This window comes from Pituophis catenifer, unplaced genomic scaffold (assembly GCF_029215685.1).
Source record: "Pituophis catenifer annectens isolate HBS135680 unplaced genomic scaffold, rPitCat1.0.hap2 SCAF_2, whole genome shotgun sequence".
Lineage (NCBI taxonomy): Eukaryota > Metazoa > Chordata > Lepidosauria > Squamata > Colubridae > Pituophis > Pituophis catenifer.
Window position 1 is genome coordinate 134,513,827 of NW_027256882.1, and position 18,555 is coordinate 134,532,381.

The 18,555-nt window shown below is 40.0% G+C and overlaps 1 protein-coding gene across 1 annotated transcript in view; it reads right to left on the minus strand.

Moving 5' to 3' along the window:
• Window positions 1–17,812, minus strand: part of HEATR9 (HEAT repeat containing 9) — a 35,853-nt gene extending 18,041 nt beyond the window's left edge. Inside the window, exons 1-6 of the mRNA XM_070934647.1 lie at window positions 17,716–17,812; window positions 13,914–13,960; window positions 11,683–11,858; window positions 9,986–10,082; window positions 8,611–8,667; window positions 2,512–2,568 (exon numbers count right to left, since the gene is read on the minus strand). Coding sequence (XP_070790748.1) covers window positions 2,512–2,568; window positions 8,611–8,667; window positions 9,986–10,082; window positions 11,683–11,858; window positions 13,914–13,960; window positions 17,716–17,812 — 531 coding nt within the window. The remainder of the gene's footprint in view (window positions 1–2,511; window positions 2,569–8,610; window positions 8,668–9,985; window positions 10,083–11,682; window positions 11,859–13,913; window positions 13,961–17,715) is intronic.
• Between the last annotated feature and the right edge of the window lie 743 nt (window positions 17,813–18,555).

An 18,555-nucleotide genomic window follows, 5' to 3' on the forward strand; every position in this document is an offset into this window, starting at 1 on the left:
GGATGGAGTTTTTTAAAAAGAGGAAATTAAAATATGAAGGCAAGAAAGGTTGAAGGGAGTGGGGTTTGCTTTATTACTCTGAGCCTCATAGTGAGGTTTTGGAGGCAAATACCACATTTAATGATTTGTGGCAGGTTGTGGGTCACAGTATGTGGAACTGAGCCAAAATGATCTAGTTTTATTTGTAATTTCATTTTTAGTTAATTTAGTTGGGAGAGGGGCTTTGATGTTTGTTAAAACTGTGTTAACAGTATGTATGTGTGTATGTATGTATGTATGTATATATGTATGTAGGCACGTACATATATGTGTATATATTCCCCACCATAAAATGGTAGAAAACTAAACTCTAGTAGTGCAGCCACAATAAACAATAAACTTCAGGGCTCATTTGCTAAAACTTCAGAAACCCACAGAAATATTTCTTATTTGAAGAGATGTCAATGATCCATTTTTGTATTGTTCTCAACCTTTTTCCCAGAGCAACTTTGAGACTCTCCTGCACAGAAATTGAATCTCTCTATTTTGGGCCTTCCAATCAAATCAGTTATTCTTTGGTGGAATAAGTCAGGTGTATATCTAACCCCTAAGTTTTCAAATGGCCCAATAGCACACACACAGGAAGAAAAGAAAAGAGTAACTTAACCATGTGTTCAAAGGCCTGTTTTTCTTAATGCAAAAGGCCTCACTCACGTGATCCTTTTTATCCAATGTAAAAGTAATTAAAATTAGCTCTGGTTTTATCTTCCAAGCAAAGGTCAGTAGAAAAGTGAATTCAACCTAGAGGGTTTTTTTTGATTTACCAGCAAGCCTCAGGCCATTTGCTGGAATTGGGAAAGTAACTGTCAAACTCCTGGAAAAGGCTGGCCTTCAATTATCCTTCTGGTTCTGTAACATTGACAATCAAGGTCAAAAGAAATGAGAGCTTATTAGATGACATCTATGCAATGATCTTACTCTGTTTTTACTTTTTGCAATGAACCCTGAATAGGTTCTGAAATCCAGAATCTTATTCAGTTAATATTGAGAAACTAGTTCAGCAAAGCCAAAGTTTTATTTGAAATTATGTATGTTATTGCCTTTATTTCTCCTTTCTGTATTTAAAGATAGGCCTTATTGGTTTCCTAAATGAGTTTTTCATTAAAATCTTCCCCACGTGCATGATGCACAGTTTAAAGGGCAAACACAAACATAAGTATCTATTTTCAAACACAGTAATGTCAAAGTGATGAAATGTTGTGTTGCCACAATAAAAGTTCCAAGGTTTTTTGTACTTGCCCCTTCCTTGGAGGCACACCTCCATATTATGTTAAATTCCATATTGTTAATTTTGGGTAGGAAAATCTAAGGCACTTTCTTTTTGAGTTTTGGAGGACTGAGTCAAAGGGAGAAGTCCTTGGCAGGAACACTAAAATTTCCCCAGTCAGATAGATGAGGGCATGTCGCTGGTGGCATCCCCTATTCCTGCAGTAGAAGGGGTCTGCGAGTGAGATATTAAATTACCACCCACTCAGGACAGAATCTAAAAGAAGAAATCTGTATCTTGATACAGACCATAATAATGAGAAATGCTATATTTGACCCTGTAATGGTTACACTATTACATGCCAATTTACTGTGAAGGCCTTGCCATTATCGGTGTTTATGTCTGACAGTTGAGGACCTAACTAGATATTTTCAAAAATACGGAGCTGCCACTGTCCCTCCTTTCCTTCATCCTTCTCCAGAGCAACCTGGGTCAAAAACAAGGCAAGGTGCTCTCTCTGTTCTGCTCCACTAATGGACACACTAAGACTTCCTTGGGCTTCCTTGATGCCTAGCATGCTTCCAGCTTTTTCAACACTTTTTAAAGCAGGATTTCCAACCTTGGCAACTTTAAGACTTGTCAACCTTGACATGCTGACTAGGGAATTCTGAGAGTTGAAGTCCACAAGTCTTAAAGCTGCCATAGTTGGAAAGCCCTGTAATAAGAAAGATTTTTCTTATTACAAAAAGATAAGAAATGGGAGCTTTGCATGCCTCAATCATCATCCTTTATTTCATGCCCTGCTTCAAGGACCACTTACTGTAATGGAAGCATTTTTAGAAAGTAAAAATATAACTTAGTAGTCTACTTTGCTTGGATTTGACTATTCATAACAACTACAAAGTTAAAGTGATTATGAGCAACCTGATAGCTGGATTTGACAGTGGAGAGCACACCGGGGCATCCAGTTTGCCTTTTAGTAAATGGATATTTTGTGGCTGGCAACAAACACCATTCTGTGAATGGATAAGCCTTACTCCTCCCATTGTGATAGCCTTTTATGAGAGCATTGCAACATGGCCTCAGAGCTTGAAAACTGCTGCTCATCACAAATACTAGAGAATCATGGATAAACAACACCAGACTACAGCTCCCATCCTTCCTAGCCATCAATCATACAAGTAAGCAATCCAAAGAAAGGAGGGAATGCAAGCTTAGGAAACTCTGAAATTCTTTAAAACTGCAAGAGGAGTCCACATACTTACAGTATTATAAAGTGCAGATATAACAGATTCGTCAGCAGTTCCAAGTTGTCCAAGAGCCTAGGAAGACCAGCCATAAAAGTTAGAAGACGTTATATACTATAGCCTTGAAACATGGACGTACAATGAGCCAATCAAAGGGCCCCTCCAACTGACTAAAGTGGTGGTGGTGGGAAATGCAATCAGTGCCTTTTTTTCCAAATCAGCTGCTATGCCTGGAGTAATAAAACTACCTGCCCCCCATTCTACACAAAAGTGTAAGAGCATCCCCAATTACATTACAATGCTTATAGTCATGATGATGAACCTATGTCACGCATGCCAGAGATGGCAATCAGAGCCCTCTCTGCTGGCACGTGCGCCATTGCCCCAGGTCAGATCTCTGTGGCGTTTCTTTTGTGAACTTCTGTTTCCCTGCAAATGACGAAACAGAAACTCATAAAAGAAAAAGATCTTACCTCTTGCCCTGCTGCCAGTGTTAGGATGCCCCGCTTCCCACCAGCCAGCTGGTCTTCGGGTCTCTGCTGCACATGTGCGCATGTCCGCAAACATGTCCATGTATGTTCATGCATGCATGTGCATGTCTGCGCATGTCAACGCATGCATGCATTTATGCAGGTGCACACACTTTTCCGTTTGGGCATGCATGCACAGTTTGGGACTTGGTGTCTAAAAGGTTCGCCATCACTAGCCTATAGAATGCATTTCTCTGTTCATTTGAAAAGAAATCTGAGTGATGGCTATAGGAAGAATCTAGCTGGCTACAGATGTACCATTCTTTTGGTTCTGTTCAGAAACCACTATATCCCAGTGAAATTGGAAGAATAGCATGTCATCAATGTTTTCTATTAAGCATTTTCCACAGTAATTCTAGCTTGTTGCTTCAGTAACAAAAGTAGAGGACCAAATGTAGAGGATATAACAAACCAAGCAGTTTTTAATTGCTGCCATCTGCTTGCAACTCTTCCTGGGCGCATAGCAATCCAGGCAGAGAACAGGGGTAAGTAACACTGGAGAGATCTGGATCCTCTTCCCCCTTTACCTCAGCAGCTTGGCTGTTGTGTTGTGGTGGTTTCCCATCTATTGCCTTGAAACAAAAGTCCCCTCTCCCTAAAATTTTTAAATTTTAACATTTAACTTTTAAATGAAAGTTATCTGGGGGTTACAGGGACAGCCATGAATTCAGGAGCCAAGAGGTGTGGAAAAGTTCCAGTCAATGAGGAAAACAGGCGTTTGAAGATTCAATGGTGAACCAAAAAAAAAAATAATGCTTTGCTGTTGACAGAATAACAAGGTTGGAAGGGACCTTGGAGGTCTTCTAGTCCAACCCCCTTCTCAAGTAGGAAGCTCTATGCCATTCCAGACAAATGGTAGTCCAATCTCTTCTTAAAAACCTCCCGTGTTGGGACACCCACAACTCACAACTCACCCACAACTGACTAATCTCTTGAAAGCAGAAAGTCGTAGGACCACAGAAATGGTCCCAAAGATGCTTCCAGGCTCCTTAAAAAGACAGCTGCTTCCAGTTCCTACAGAATTTCAGCTCAGGCTAAGAGAAGGAAACTTCAAGAAGGGTGGTTTTTTTTATTATTTGGAGGGGGAAAACCTTTAAACACGCCATACGCTTAAAGGCTCCAAAAAGGCTATGAAAGGACCTACACTTAACTGACCTTGATTAGTCTGTATTTTTCTGTCTCTTCTGACAACAGACCTTCAGCACTCAATTTTATCCCTAATATGAACTGAGCAGAGTACTCATCAAAGCAAGTTCCTACTGAGCAAAAAAAGAGCCTCCAGGGGAACAGAATGTGAGGTCAGCCTTCTTTTTTTTCTTCTCTTTCTTTTTTTTCTCTAATGCACTCTCTTACATAACTTACAAATATCCCAAATTAAAAGAAGCAAGCATAAAAATAATGAGTGATTAATCAAGATTTGAGTGGGTGGAAATCTATAGCAGCTCCGGCAAAACAAACATAGGCTGCAAATTATTATAATTTGATGGCACGGGTCACGTATGATATAGCAAATAGCATTATACGTCTGAAAGCCATCAAACCACCTTGCTATAAATAAGTAAATTAGTATATAAAATGAATATTTAACAGAGCCTAATGTTTGTTCAGGATAATACAATTGTTTTGATGTCCAGTTTCAATACTTCATCTCTGAATTAGATGTCAGAAAGAAACATAAGTTGTAAGTGAAATTGCTCCCTTCCAGCAATGTTTCTACAATAAAATCAGCTGTTTGGAATTTGTAAAGGGAAAAAAAAATTCTGTCATGTTCTTGCTGGATTCTGGAAAACAATCTTTAAGTGTACGAGAAGAGCAGACAGAGGTGGGGGCAGAGTTAAGGGCATCATCAGTTTAGAATCGTTGCATTCCCACAAGCATTCCAAATCCAACCCCTCCTGTAATTCTGTTGACCTTTATCTGGTGCCAATTTAGCACCAAACTTTAGTCTATCAGATTCTTATGTATAAGTTTGAATAAATGTTCTATGCTGCAGCCTTGTAAATGGTCTTGATTCTTTGCTCCTGATATTAAGGTCCTTGACATGATAGTCTCCTCATCTCTGCTTTGTTTTATTTCATTCTTAGCCAAACCTGGCTACACAAGTTGTCTTAACCCTGATTCTCTGTTCCAGGCGTGGACTCTTTTTTCTTTCCCAATGGCCCTCTCGCCTGTGAGCAGGAGAAGCCCATTCTGAGGTCAGTTCTGGATGCCTTTTTGCTGTTGAAGAAACAGCCGCACTGAACGCTTCCACAAATTTCTCCTGCCAGCAATGAAAACCAGATAATAACCACAGAAAGCTCTGCCTGTCATTCATTTACTGTGCTGCACAAATCAGACATCCTGTTTAAAGTCTGAAGCTAAGAACAAACTAGGAAAATCATTGCCAATGCAGCAAACCTTGACTCTTTTCCCCATCGCCCAGAACCTGGGATTGGACTCCTATCTTTGAGCACAGGGTTCTGTATAGGCCAGATTTGTCCTTTTCCTATTGGGAGAGGGGAAATTCTTCAGGGACTGTTTCTAATTTAGGCTATTCTTTGACCTTTAAAGATGCCTCCCTGCTCCCTCCCATCCATGTGTTCTGACTGCATGGAGGAAACAGTGGAATCATGCCTATAGTCTTTATACTTGCAGGCCTTGTCACTTATCATATGAACCATCCAAAAGGAGGAAACTATATACACATAGATTTTTCTTGAGATTGGAAGACCTGGGCTGTGCCTATCTGTGTACAAATGAACAGGAGTAAATCCTTGCTTCGGGGAGCCATGCAACTTGAAGGATACAACTGATGGGATATTGGGTTGTTCTCTAGATCAGGGGTCACCAACCTTTCGGACCTCAGGGACCACTAAATTCATAATTTTAAATCCTGCGGACCACTAATATGATCTGCCTAATGACTGGCTGGGTGGGTGTGGCTAGGTGATCATGTGACTGGGTGGACATGGCCAACTCGATGTCACTCATGTCAAGGGACGCCTCGCCAGCCTCTACTCACCCTTCCCTTCCCAGCCATTCCTCGCCTGCTCGCCCAGGCTCCTTAGGGCCCCAACAGAAAGCAGTTGTTGGAGCAGCCACCACGAGAAAGAGTTGGCAAAACCACTGACTCAGTTCAAATTGGATCTGGCCAAGAAGGAGGCTCAGCAGAAGCACATCAGGTGCCTGGAGGCTCAGCGGGCTGAGATGGTCAGCCAGTTCCAGGACCTGATGCAGTCCCACTGGAACAAGGCTCTCTGGCTCTTCACCACCAGCGGCATTTCCCTCCAGCCTTCGCCTAAAGCCCCACACCAGGAGGCTGAAGCAGACCACAAGTCAGAATTTCTCTCCCCCCTCTGACCCACACAAAAAGACCCTGAAGGGGGAGACTTTCTGCAGCAACACAAATGTTCATTGCACGTATCTGTCCCAAGGGCTTAGTTTGAGGACCCCTGATTTAGTGCAATATAAAAAATGCAAATAATTTTTCTGCGGACCAGCAAAATTTTCTCACAGACCACCAGTGGTCCACGGGCCACCAGTTGGTGACCGCTGCTCTAGATGCAACATCTGAAGCAATCAGCAGGACTCAAATAAAATGGGCTGTTCATTTGGAAGAACGGAAATAATAATATGCAAACTCTTCTACCAAACTCTAGCAATAACTCTCACTGCCCCAACTTTGAAAATCAACTGGTTACCAGAATGTGCTGTGAATCAGGAAGGCCCCACGGTAAGCAAACCTGGCTCTATGGGACAGGAAATGGTATAGGTGTAAACATACAGCCAATTGCAAAAATCATATGAAGATCCTATACAAATAGTCCTTGACTTATGACTACTATTGAGCCCAAAGCTTCTGTGGCTAAGTGAGACATGAGTTAAGTGAGCTTTGCCCTATTTTGCCACCTTTTTGCCACTTAAGAGAATCACAGCAATTGTTAAGTTAGTAAGTTAGTTAATTGTTAAGTGAATTGGGTTTCCCCATTGACTTTGCTTGTCAGAAGGTCACAAAAGCTGTTCACATGACCCCAGGACACTGCAACTGGCATAAAGATGAATCCATTGCCAAGCAATTTAATTTTGATCATGTGACCATGAAGATGCTGCAATGTTCTTTTTTTTTTTTTTAATTTTTTATTGAAAATTATTAAAAAATACAGAAAAAAATATATAATAATATGGATAGAATTGCAGAGAGTAATATAATACATATAGAGTTTTAAAGTATCAATTTTCGCCTGGAGAAAGTGTGAAAAATATAAGTCACAAGTCACTTTTTTCAGGGCCATTGTAATTCTAAACTAGACGTGTCATATGGATCTGGATCTGGATCCAGCCTGCAATAGGCCCAGAGTTGTCCCGTGGGGCCGTCCCAGAGATGGTGAGGGACCAGCCCCAGTCCTGGCCCACCCCAGCGATGCTCACCCAGTCAGCCGTGACAACCAGGCCATGCCCCCCTCCCATGACCCCGAGGGCAGACAAAATCCTGATATGGTCCACAATGGGACTGAGTTTGACACCCCTGCTCTAAATGGCCCCTAAATGAACTGTTATAAGTCGAGGACTACCTGTATTACATAGAGAACACCCACAAATGACAGGAGAACCCCCTTACATTCTGCTCCCAGATCAAATATTTTTTTAATGATTAGAAAAACATATCTGAAATCCTGCAAGGTTATCAGATCTCATGGGATTGCGCAAAAATAGTAACATCTTACATAAGAAGTTATTAGATTTCAGCATTCTCAAGCAAGATCCCTTAAGGTATCGGGCTTCTATAAAATGGAGGGCCATTGTTCAAGATCACCAGCTAGCCTCCATGTCAGGGGAGAAATCCAGCAGATTCTGACAGGTTCTGGAGAACCGGTAGCAGAAATTTTGAGCAGTTCAGAGAACCAGCAAATACTACCTCTGGCTGGCCCCAGAGTGGGGTGGGAATGGAGATTTTGCAATATCCTTCCCCAGGAGTAGGGAGGAAATGGGGATTTTGCAGTATCCTTCCCATGCCACACCCACAAAGCCACACCCACCAAGCCACACCACGCCCACAAGCCATGCCCACAGAACTAGTAGTAAAAAAAATTGGATTTCACCACTGCTCCATGTGAAGACATTTTTTTAAAAAATGGCCAGTTCGTAACCTACATCAAGTTTATGTTTCTTATTAACAGCTTTGGAACAAAGTCAGATTTCCTACAGTCAGAAAGAAAGAAAGAGTGAGGGCAGGCAGGAGGGAAGGTCAGTCTGCCAGAGCTTGGCTGTAAAACTCTATACCACAAGATGCCAACAAAGATTAAGAGCATTCTGCATTCATTTATTACCTTTTAGTGGCTCTTCTGGATTCTTGCATAGTTAGTTCAAAATAAATAGTTCCAAATAAATAACTTCTATGTTAACTAACGTGTTGAAGCCAGTAGGAGTGTGTGATTATATCTGTGTCTTATATATCTGAGGGATTTTTTGGATTTGAATCTTAAAACCACAATGTTTCTGTATGGAAAATAGTTCACTTCCAGCCAAGGGACTTCACTGCAGTATGACTTCCAAGCATCTAGAAACTTTCCCTCTTAATAAAGATCGTATTAATGCTTTTTTTTTTTACCTGAGCTGCATAGAGTTGTTCAAGTTCCACAGGAGATGCCAAGGACTTTATGAGAACCTGCAATCAATCAATCAACCCATTCATCAATCAATCAATCAAATGCAAATATTCTAAAAAGGAAAGGAGACGATGGTGAAAATCTCCAATCCCGGCTATGTTATGTGAGAGGGAGAAAACCTCTACATTGTTCTTTTTCTAAGTTAAAAAGCTTCAAATTCTCCTTTCCAGGGGAACTCACAAGCTTTCCTTTTCTATCTCTGTTTGCATATGGCAACAATATGATAAATCGGCAACAGCTACCAGATCTTGGCTGTAAACAACCAGATCATCATGAGATGGTAGGAAATGTCGGTTTACATTTTACAGGCAACTACATGAACAAATCCAAAATATAGAAGAAAAGAAAAAGAAAAAATGCAGAAAGATTACAAAAAATAATCTACCGCAATGAGAATAAAAAGTGGGTACTGCCATGTATGCGAATTTGCCATATACTGTATATAAAGTATGCCAGATTATACTCTATTGCTATTATACTCTATTGCTATTGAGAGAATGGTCATTTAGACTGGAGGTCACCCGTTTCTTTGTTTTTTTAAGTGTTTTGAGTCAGTCTGGACTCCTGTTGTCTATATAACAACTCCATGAAGCTTTATTGGCCACATTTTTAGAAGTGGTTCACCATTATCTTATTTTGGGATGATTTTCAAAGTTACAGTCTAGGACTGAGAGAATGTAGCTGGGCCAAATTCACCCAGCTACTAAGAGAGGACTAGAACTGGGTCTCCCTACTCCTAATCCAGCATTTTAAATTACTACACTACACAGGTTTTACACCAAGACTTTTCCCAACTTGATGTTCTTCACTTGTGATGGGTTGAAGCTAACTGATGGCCATATTAGCTGGGGATCATTTGTCTTGTGGCTTAACAAATGTGGACTACATCATAAAATATGGCCTATAGCACGGGTGTCAAACTTGATTTCATTGAGGGCCCCATCAGGGTGCCCGTAATGAGGGTGCGTGTGGCTAGTTCGACGTCACTCGTGTCGGGGGCGCCCGTGGTGGCCCGAGCACTCTGCCAGTGAAAACAGGCTCCCAAGCTCCATTTTTGGCTGCAACAGCTTCCTGCAACCTTCTGCCAGCAAAAACAGAACTTGGGAGGGCTGCCCACAGCCCTCCCAAGCTCCATTTTTGCTGGCAGAGGAACCACAGGCCGGTCCTTTGCTGTTTCCAGGGTGGCCCCACGGCCCAGATATAAGCACCCCGCGGGCCGGATCTGGCCCCAAGCCTTGAGTTTGACACCCCTGGCCTACAGCAAGGAAACCTAATATTCTTGAAAAATGCTTTACTATCAGATTTTTTTTTTCTAACCTTGATCCTTTCTGGTTTAAACGTTTCATTCCAAATGTAAATCTCTTTTTCTTTAAGAACTGCTGATTTGATAAACTTGGAGAGTAAAAATTGAGACCTGAATGAAAAAAGAAGACATCGTTTTTTAAAAAAAAAAAATAAAATAATTTCATTTTCTCCTTTCCACTGCAGTTAACAGGAATAAGGTTGTTTTAATCAGGACTAAGAATGGAGTAATATTCCACAGCCAACGAAATTAAGACCACCGTCTAAATGAATGTAGAACCTGACACAAATGTGTTTCTCTTCATGCCATTTGGGTTTTCTCCATAATCCCAGACATATCTTAAACCACCACCACACAAAGAGAGCCACATCATTCCATATATATATATATATATATATATATATATATATATATATATATATATATATATATATATATGCGCACTCTGCTTGGGGAGAAAGTGTCCCGTTGTCAATTGAAGGGGCATTGAATAAATTAATCCTAACGGTAGTATCCTTACATAATCCTGACCTCTCATGTCCTGAAAGACAATAGAAGCGGTAATGAAAGTGCTCCATCAGCAGCATATGATATGATCTGCACGTGAGCAGCCCATTGTTATTCAAGACCGAGAGGTCCATTGAATACAAACATGGATGAAATCAGTGAAGTGGATCTCATGCAGGCAGATCAATCTGCATACTTGAAAAGATAAGTTATTAACTCCTGGAATGGGACAATAACCTGAGTTCTCTGGTTTTTCAAAAAATGGTCTCTGTAATGCATCCTGTAGCATCACTTACTGGATTCTAGAGAAACATGTGACTTCCAAATCAAAATTTGGGGCAAAAGTATATATATTTTGTATGCTTCCAAGTAAAAATAAAAATGTGCCCCTTAGCTCAGCAATCTGGAAAAAGGGGATATATTATTATCTGAAGCTGCTTTACCCAATTGGACACCTTTTCAGAGGTAATGGAACTGGAATGCACCCACTATAGGTAGTCCTCAACTTATGACCACAACTGAGCCTTAATTTCTGTTGCTAAATGAACCATTTGTTAAGTGAATTTTGCCATATTTTATGAGCTTTCTTGCCATGGTTGTTAAGTGAATCACTGCAGTTTTTACATTAGTAACAGGGTTGCTAAGCGAATCTGGCTTCCATGTTGACTTCGCTTGTCAGAAATTTGCAAAAGGGGATCACATGACCCCAGGACACTGCAATTGTCACAAATATAAGTCAGTTACCAAGCATCTGAATTTTGATCTCATGGGGATGGTCAACAGTTGTAAGTGTGAAAAACAGTCATGTCACTTTTTCAATGTCATTATAACTTTGAACAGTTACTAAATGAACTGTTGTAAGTTGAGGACTACCTATATGTCCAGCCAGTCAGTTTAAAGGATAACTTTAATTTCCTCTTCAGAGTAATTGTTTTCATCATTCAAAACAAAATATTTTCTGAAAGTTAGACACATTTCAAAAGACCAAAGCATAATTGTTGAAAATTATCTTGCTGTACCATCTGGTTATTTGGGTAAAGGATACCATGATCCTAAGCAAGTAGTTAGCATACCAAAGGGTAACACCAGCCAAACACAATCAGCCCTTTTTTTGCATTCCAGGTGGCAAATGTTAATTGATGCTACAAATATAACTTGCCTTGCTTGCCTGCTAGTAACAAAAACTCAGTATCCCATCCCTTACTTTTTCTTTATAGTCTTGGATTTTGCCTTTTCCATTTTCTTTCGATATGGGCATGGCTTCTTCAAGCTGGCCAGATCAGGTTGCTCTACAATGGTAGGTGGGATGAGACCAGGATCAAATGAGTAGAGTTTGGTTCTATATTTGAAAGGACTACATGGGTAAGTTTCAGGAGAAATCTGGAGGGAGATAAAATCATAAAAAATGTGTTGGGCACAAAACATAGAGTTCATGTTGTCAAAAACATATTTTTTGTCTGCTAAATGTTGCTCTTGTCCTAGTATTCCTAGATCACCATGGTTGATTTCAGAAAAATGAACCAGGCTGGATCTGGGTGGTTCTTGAATATGAAATTAGCAGTAAAATCTAGGGCTGCAATCTAGACTGGAAGGTTAATTAACTAACAAGCAAACAAACAAACTAGAAAGCAATGTTGAAGTGCATCCATATTACTGCCAAGAGAATTTCATGGACATATCTATGGAGTCATCAGAAGAACTCTCCTCAAAGGAAAAGTCACCTTTCTTTTAAAGACTGGTTATTTGTCTCAGAATCCTTATTCCAAAATTCTCATCCAGACTTAATAACTTAGTTTCTTTATTTTCATTAAAGTCAGTAAGTGCAATGCCCCTCCCTACTGATGGAGTTCTGGAAATAATTTATGAACTGCTTGGGTTTGTTGTTTCATGAATTGCAACTGTACTTTTCTCAGAAGGGCAATGCCAAGCGTGATTAGTGGGGAAATGCAGGATAAAATTAATCAGAGCCTACACAAAGATGTTGTTCTTGGTTATGAATGGCCAAGCTCATCTAGATAATTTTAGGTCAGCTGTTGGTAGAAGGTAGATTGGAATTTATCACCAGATCCATGGATGATCTGCAGAAGGTCTCGAAGGATTGCTAGCTCCCAATCATTTAACAGGAGCAATTTCTTCAATCTTATTTTATTACACAATTAATATAATCCTTGCTCTAAGCAACTTACAAACATCCATTTTAAAATGCACAGTAACAAAAATTAAAGCAATTAAAGCCAATTAATTTAAAACAATTAAAACAAGCTCCACTAAAATGCAACATTCATTTTTCTTCTTAAATTAGGCTGCCCTAATCAAGAAAGCTTGGCAAAGAAAATGAAGAATGGGTTTTTGAAAGTCTTGAAAACATTTGTTTGGTAATGAAGCAAATTCTCATGTTTGGGTGATGTTTATGGGTATTTTCCCTACACCCCCGAACTATTTTTGAGCCCATGACTGTAGTTAGCAAAACTTGAATCTAGTAACAAAGTTAGCTGACTTTTAAAATTCCAAATCTATCTCACTTACACCCACCCACACGGAATGTGGCAATTATTCCAAACTGACTTTTTTATTATTTCACACCCACAGACAAATCTTAACAGACTGAGGCTTCTACTATCTGCACCTATAAATGTTCTGTGAACTATTAATAGCAATAGTAATAACATTTAGACTTATGTACTGCCCCACAGTGGTTTACAGCAGTCTCTGGGCAGTTTACAATCTCAGGATATTGCCCACAAAAATCTGGGTCCTCATTTTACTGACCTTGGAAGGATGGTAGGCTGAGTCAACTTTGAACCAGTCAAGGATCAAACTCCTGGCTGTGGGCAGAGTTAGGCTGCAATACTACATTCTAACCACTGTGCAACCAGGACTCCTATTAAGCAGGTGTTGTCTTCCCTCTCTTTCTCTCACACATAATATCTGGGCTAAGTTGCCTTTTATACCTCTGGAATTCATCTCCCTCCCACCTCATGACCGACCTCAGTACATTCCATCACACCTATTAAACTATCATTCATGCAGAACTCAGGAGTCCTGCAGAGTGAGCAGTGATCCACTCCTGAACTTTTCTCCTGGGATGCTTCCAGATGTAGGATTAACGTACAACCACCCAACGTCTTTCACAGAATGTTTTATGTGCTCTTCTTTGTTTCCTTCCCAAGATCTACTTCTAATTTATACTGAAAATCTAGTAAGGCAGAAAAGAAAGAAGATTTGTACCATGAGGTCATCCTATATACATATTTGGTATACGATACAAAGTGTAAAGTCTTATGTGGAAAGTACATGTATACAATTAAAAATTAAAGCAATTAAAGCCAATTAATTTAAAACAATTAAAACAAGCTCCACTAAAATGCAACATATATGGTATATATGTTGGTATATATTAGGAGACTTCACAACTAACAAGCACAAGTCACGTACCTGGTGGAAAGAGTCCTTTGGTGTTTTGATTTGAGCCTTTCTGGCCGCTGTAAAGAATGAAGTACAGGGGATGGAGAAACCACTATATACAATACAATACAATACAATACAATACAATACAATACAATACAATACAATACAATACAATACAATACAATACAATACAATACAATACAATACAATACAATACAATACAATTCTGTATTGGCCAAATGTGATTGGACGCCCAAGGAATTTGTCTTGGATGCATATGCTCTCAGTGTACATAAAAGAAAAAATACGTTCATCAAGAATCATAAGGTACAACATTTAATGATAGTGATAGGGTACAAATAAGAAATCAAATCATACTAGGAAACAATCAATATAAATCGTAAGGATACAAGCAACAAGTTACAGCCATACAGTGGGAGGAGATGAGTGATAGGAACAATGAGAACATTAATAGCATATATTTAGCAAAAACGGGTCTACTTATTCATTTGTTTACATATTGCATATACAGGTAGTCCTTGACTTACAACAGTTCATTTAGTGATTGTTCAAAGTTACAACGGCCCTGAAAAAAAATGACTTATGACTGTTACAGCATCCCCATGATCACGTGATCAAAATTCAGATGCTTGTAACTGGTTCATATCTACTTATGACCATTGTTGTGTCTCAAGGACATGTGATCCCTTTTTGTGACCGTCTGACAAGCAAAGTCAATGGGGAAGCCAGATTCATTTAAGAACTATGTCACTAATGTAACAACTGCAGTGATTCACTTAATAACTGTGGCAAGAAAGGTTGTAAAATGGGGCAAAATTCACATTAACAAATGTTTCACTTAGAAACAGAAATTTTGGGCTCAGTTGTGGTCGTAAGTCAAGGACTACCTGTATAGAGCTCTTCTTCATTTCATTCCCACAACAACAACTCAGCAAGAGATAGGGACTAGCCTAAAAGTCACCCAGTGATATCTGTTGCAAGCAGGATTTGAACTGGGTCTCCCCACTCCCAATCTGAAACAATGATCATTATGCTGCCTTGGTTTAGCTACCAAATACAATTCCATTAATTGAAACTATCTTTTTTTTTACCAAATGCGATGCATCTGTGCATTTAAAAAAAAGCTCATTAAAATAAGAAAAGCTAATATGAAAGAAAGAACATGAAAAATAAGAGGCACAACCCACAGAGTATATAATGTTTTGTTTTAAATACTGTCTTAAAGTGATATAGGCAAAACAGGGAATTTGTTTCTCCTGTCCTCTGATTTCTATTTTCTCTTTTGTAATATTGTTTGTTTACAGTTTCTCTAAGAGCTAAAGGAGATAGATGAGATCCACCCTCCCTGCTACTTAATTTCATCCTGATAACAACTCCATGCAGGCTAGGCTGAAAGATAATCAATTAATAAACATGATAGTTGAAAATCTGAATGGTGGGGTAGCTCTAGTCCTAATTCAATATTTCGATCATTGCACTACAAAGTGCTAGGTCCCCAAAGTGATGAGCATGTGATTAAAAATCTTTCTTGGTTGTAAATTTCTTTGAATTTATCTTTGAGCCAATAGGTACAGGAGTCAAGAGTGTTAAATCTAATTAGTAGCCACCAGAACTTAAAATCAAAGATAGGGAAGATGCCTTAACAGTCACACTCAGTTATGGTAGGATCAGATCCTGGCAACATCCTATTTCTACTATGCTGCCAAAACTTTCCCTTCACCACAGCCAATGAGAGAGAGATTAGAAGTTCACCTTTACCTGTACTGGGCTCCGAGTGATGTTTTCCACCTTTAGCTGATAGCATCCAGCGATTGCCAGAAGGTGACAAAATCTATTATGCTTTACACTTACCTGTTAGGCCAAAGGCAATCTCAGGTGACCAGTAATGAGTGGGATCAGAGTGATGTTTACTGCCACATTGGATTCATGTGGGCATTATAATTCTTCCCTCTAGTTCCTGCTCAGCCTCGTTGGCTGCCACTCTTCTCTTGTTTCACTGAAGTGAGTGCTGCACTAGAGAGCTATCAGAATTGTTCAATAGCACTAAACTGCTCGGCTGACAGTACTGTCAGTACCTTTAGGTGATGGCCATAATAGTTTAGCTCAAGGCTAAAATAGAATAAGAGACGGATGAAGAGAAAACCCTACTTCCCATTGATGCTCAAAGAACAAAGGAATTGGAAGTTGGCATTTGTTTTCTATTGTTAAAAAAAGAAATGAAAGGGAAGAAATACCCTAAATCAGTGGTGAAATCCTCTGTGGGTTGCCACCGATTCGCTGTCGGTGCATGCGCGGTGCGCACCAAACGTGCACTTCATGTGGAAAAAGGAGCCGTTTGAAGCAGTGGTGAAATCCAAATTTTTTTACTACCGGTTCTGTGGGCGTGGCTTGGTTGGCGTGACAGGGGAAGGATACTGCAAAATCTCCATTCTCACCCCACTCTGGGGCAAGCCAGATGTGGCATTTGCCGGTTCTCCGAACTACTCAAAATTTCCGCTACCGGTTCTCCAGAACCTGCTAGATTTCACCCCTGGTTTGAAGGTAAGTAGAACAGCAAAGGGGGGGGGGAACAGCTGTGCTGCCAGATTTAGATTCCTAGAAAGTAGGATTTCCTGCTTTCTAGCAAATATAAATCCACTGCACAGCTGATTGTCGGAAATACCAATTTACTGATTCGGATGAACCAGTAGCTTTTTTTTTACTACCGGTTTGCCCGAACCAGTGCAAACCAGTAGCATTTCCCCCCTGCCCTAAATAAAAGTATTTTCATGTAACTCCACTTCTTTACATTCAGTATTTTACATTCAGTATTATACATTCAGTATTATAATGCAGCAGCTGCCAACATTTTAGGCATCAGGACTGATTCCATGGAGAGAGGTTTATCCACGCTCCAGAGGGGGCATGGTTTTGTTGCTGCCTGTATCCCATGGATGGGGCTTTGCTTGTTTGCGCGGCCCTGTTTCTGGCATGCCGCGGACCGGTGCCAGTCCACGGACTGGGGGTTGGGGACCTCTGCTGTAATATATTTCCACTGTCCTTTTTTATTAGGCATGAAGCTAGCTGGTTAACTTTGGGGCCAGTCACTTTCTATCAGCTCTAGGAAGGAGGCAAGGGCAAATCACTTACCTTTAAAGCCCTACATGGCTCAGGGCCAGGTTATCTTCGAGACCGCCTTCTACCGCATAGCTCCCAGCGACCGGTAAGTTCCCACAGAGTTGGTCTCCTCCTGGTCCCGTCAGCTAAACAATGCCGGCTGGCGGGCCCGCAGGGGAGGGCTGCCCCAGCTCTCTGGAACCAGTTACCTCCTGAGATCCAGACTACCCCCACCCTATTGGCCTTCCGGAAAGCGGTGAAGACCTGGCTTTTCTGGCAGGCCTGAGGTCGTTGATCTCACTGTTTTTAATGTTTTTAAAATGTTTTTTATAATATAATGTTTTTAAATAATTTTCCTATCTTCTTTGTTGTATTATTATTATTATTATTATTATTATTATTATTATTATTATTATTATTATTATTATTATTATTATTGCTGTAAGCCGCCCAGAGTCCCTTGGAAGTTGGGCAGCATAGAAATTCAATAAATTAAATTAAATTAAATTAAATTAAATTAAATTAAATTAAATTAAATTAAATTCCTTGCCAAAAAAAACTGCAGGGACGTCTCTAAGAATCCATCACAACTGAACAGAAGTGGAAAAAAAACATATGCATGTGGAAATATATTCTAAATGTATTCAATGGATAAGCTCAGCAACAATTCATATTACAGCAAAAGATGCTATCGGCTTGAATACTAACTTACCCTCATCTTCTGGCCTCTCTATCATGGGACTCCATAATAACTTTGGAGGTGGCTTGGCGCCATAGGGTACCTCTGGTATCATCTTTGACCCACCCATCCTTTGTATTGCAAATCTTCACTTTAATCAAGGTATCACTTCAGTGATTGTTGGATAAAATAAGGTGCACCAGATGTCTAGTGTTTTTTAAGGACTATTTTTTTCCCCTCCTGAATTGGGAGTAGGTGAATGATGTCACAAACCAGTACTATTACTATGTTTTCATTGTACATATGCCCAAAGTGATGGCAACTGAAATCTAAGTATTTCTGGATTATATATTTATTGAATTTATTTCTGTCTGGCTTGGTGGAAGGAGATGTCGATCAGACTTATAGAGAAAATCACTGCAGTATTTGATGCTATCAACCATTGGATAATAATATGGATGTATCGCCAATCCATCTGGACTCTGGTAGTTGCAATCTTTATCAAGGGTAGGTTTCAGAAATTGATGCTGGGAGGCTACAGATGGACATCATGTCCTATTGATTAAAATATCTCACAAAGTTCCATAAATCAAATCCCTTCTCATCTTCTAACCCCCACCCCCTTTCAATCTTATTTCACAGGATTTAATTTTTTGTTCCAGTGATCATCCTTGAATCTTTTGTAATTTCTCAGGGCTAACAGATTGCCTACACAGTACTGTAATTCCTCAGTCCTATCAGATGAAATAAAAATAGGTTAAATTGCCCCCAAAAGGAGGACATCATAGGGATATAGTGGTGCCATGCCAAGGCTGGGTTGGCATAATAGCTGCATCTGGAGAATTCTCTGTGTGAGTTGTTTGGGCTGGCCAG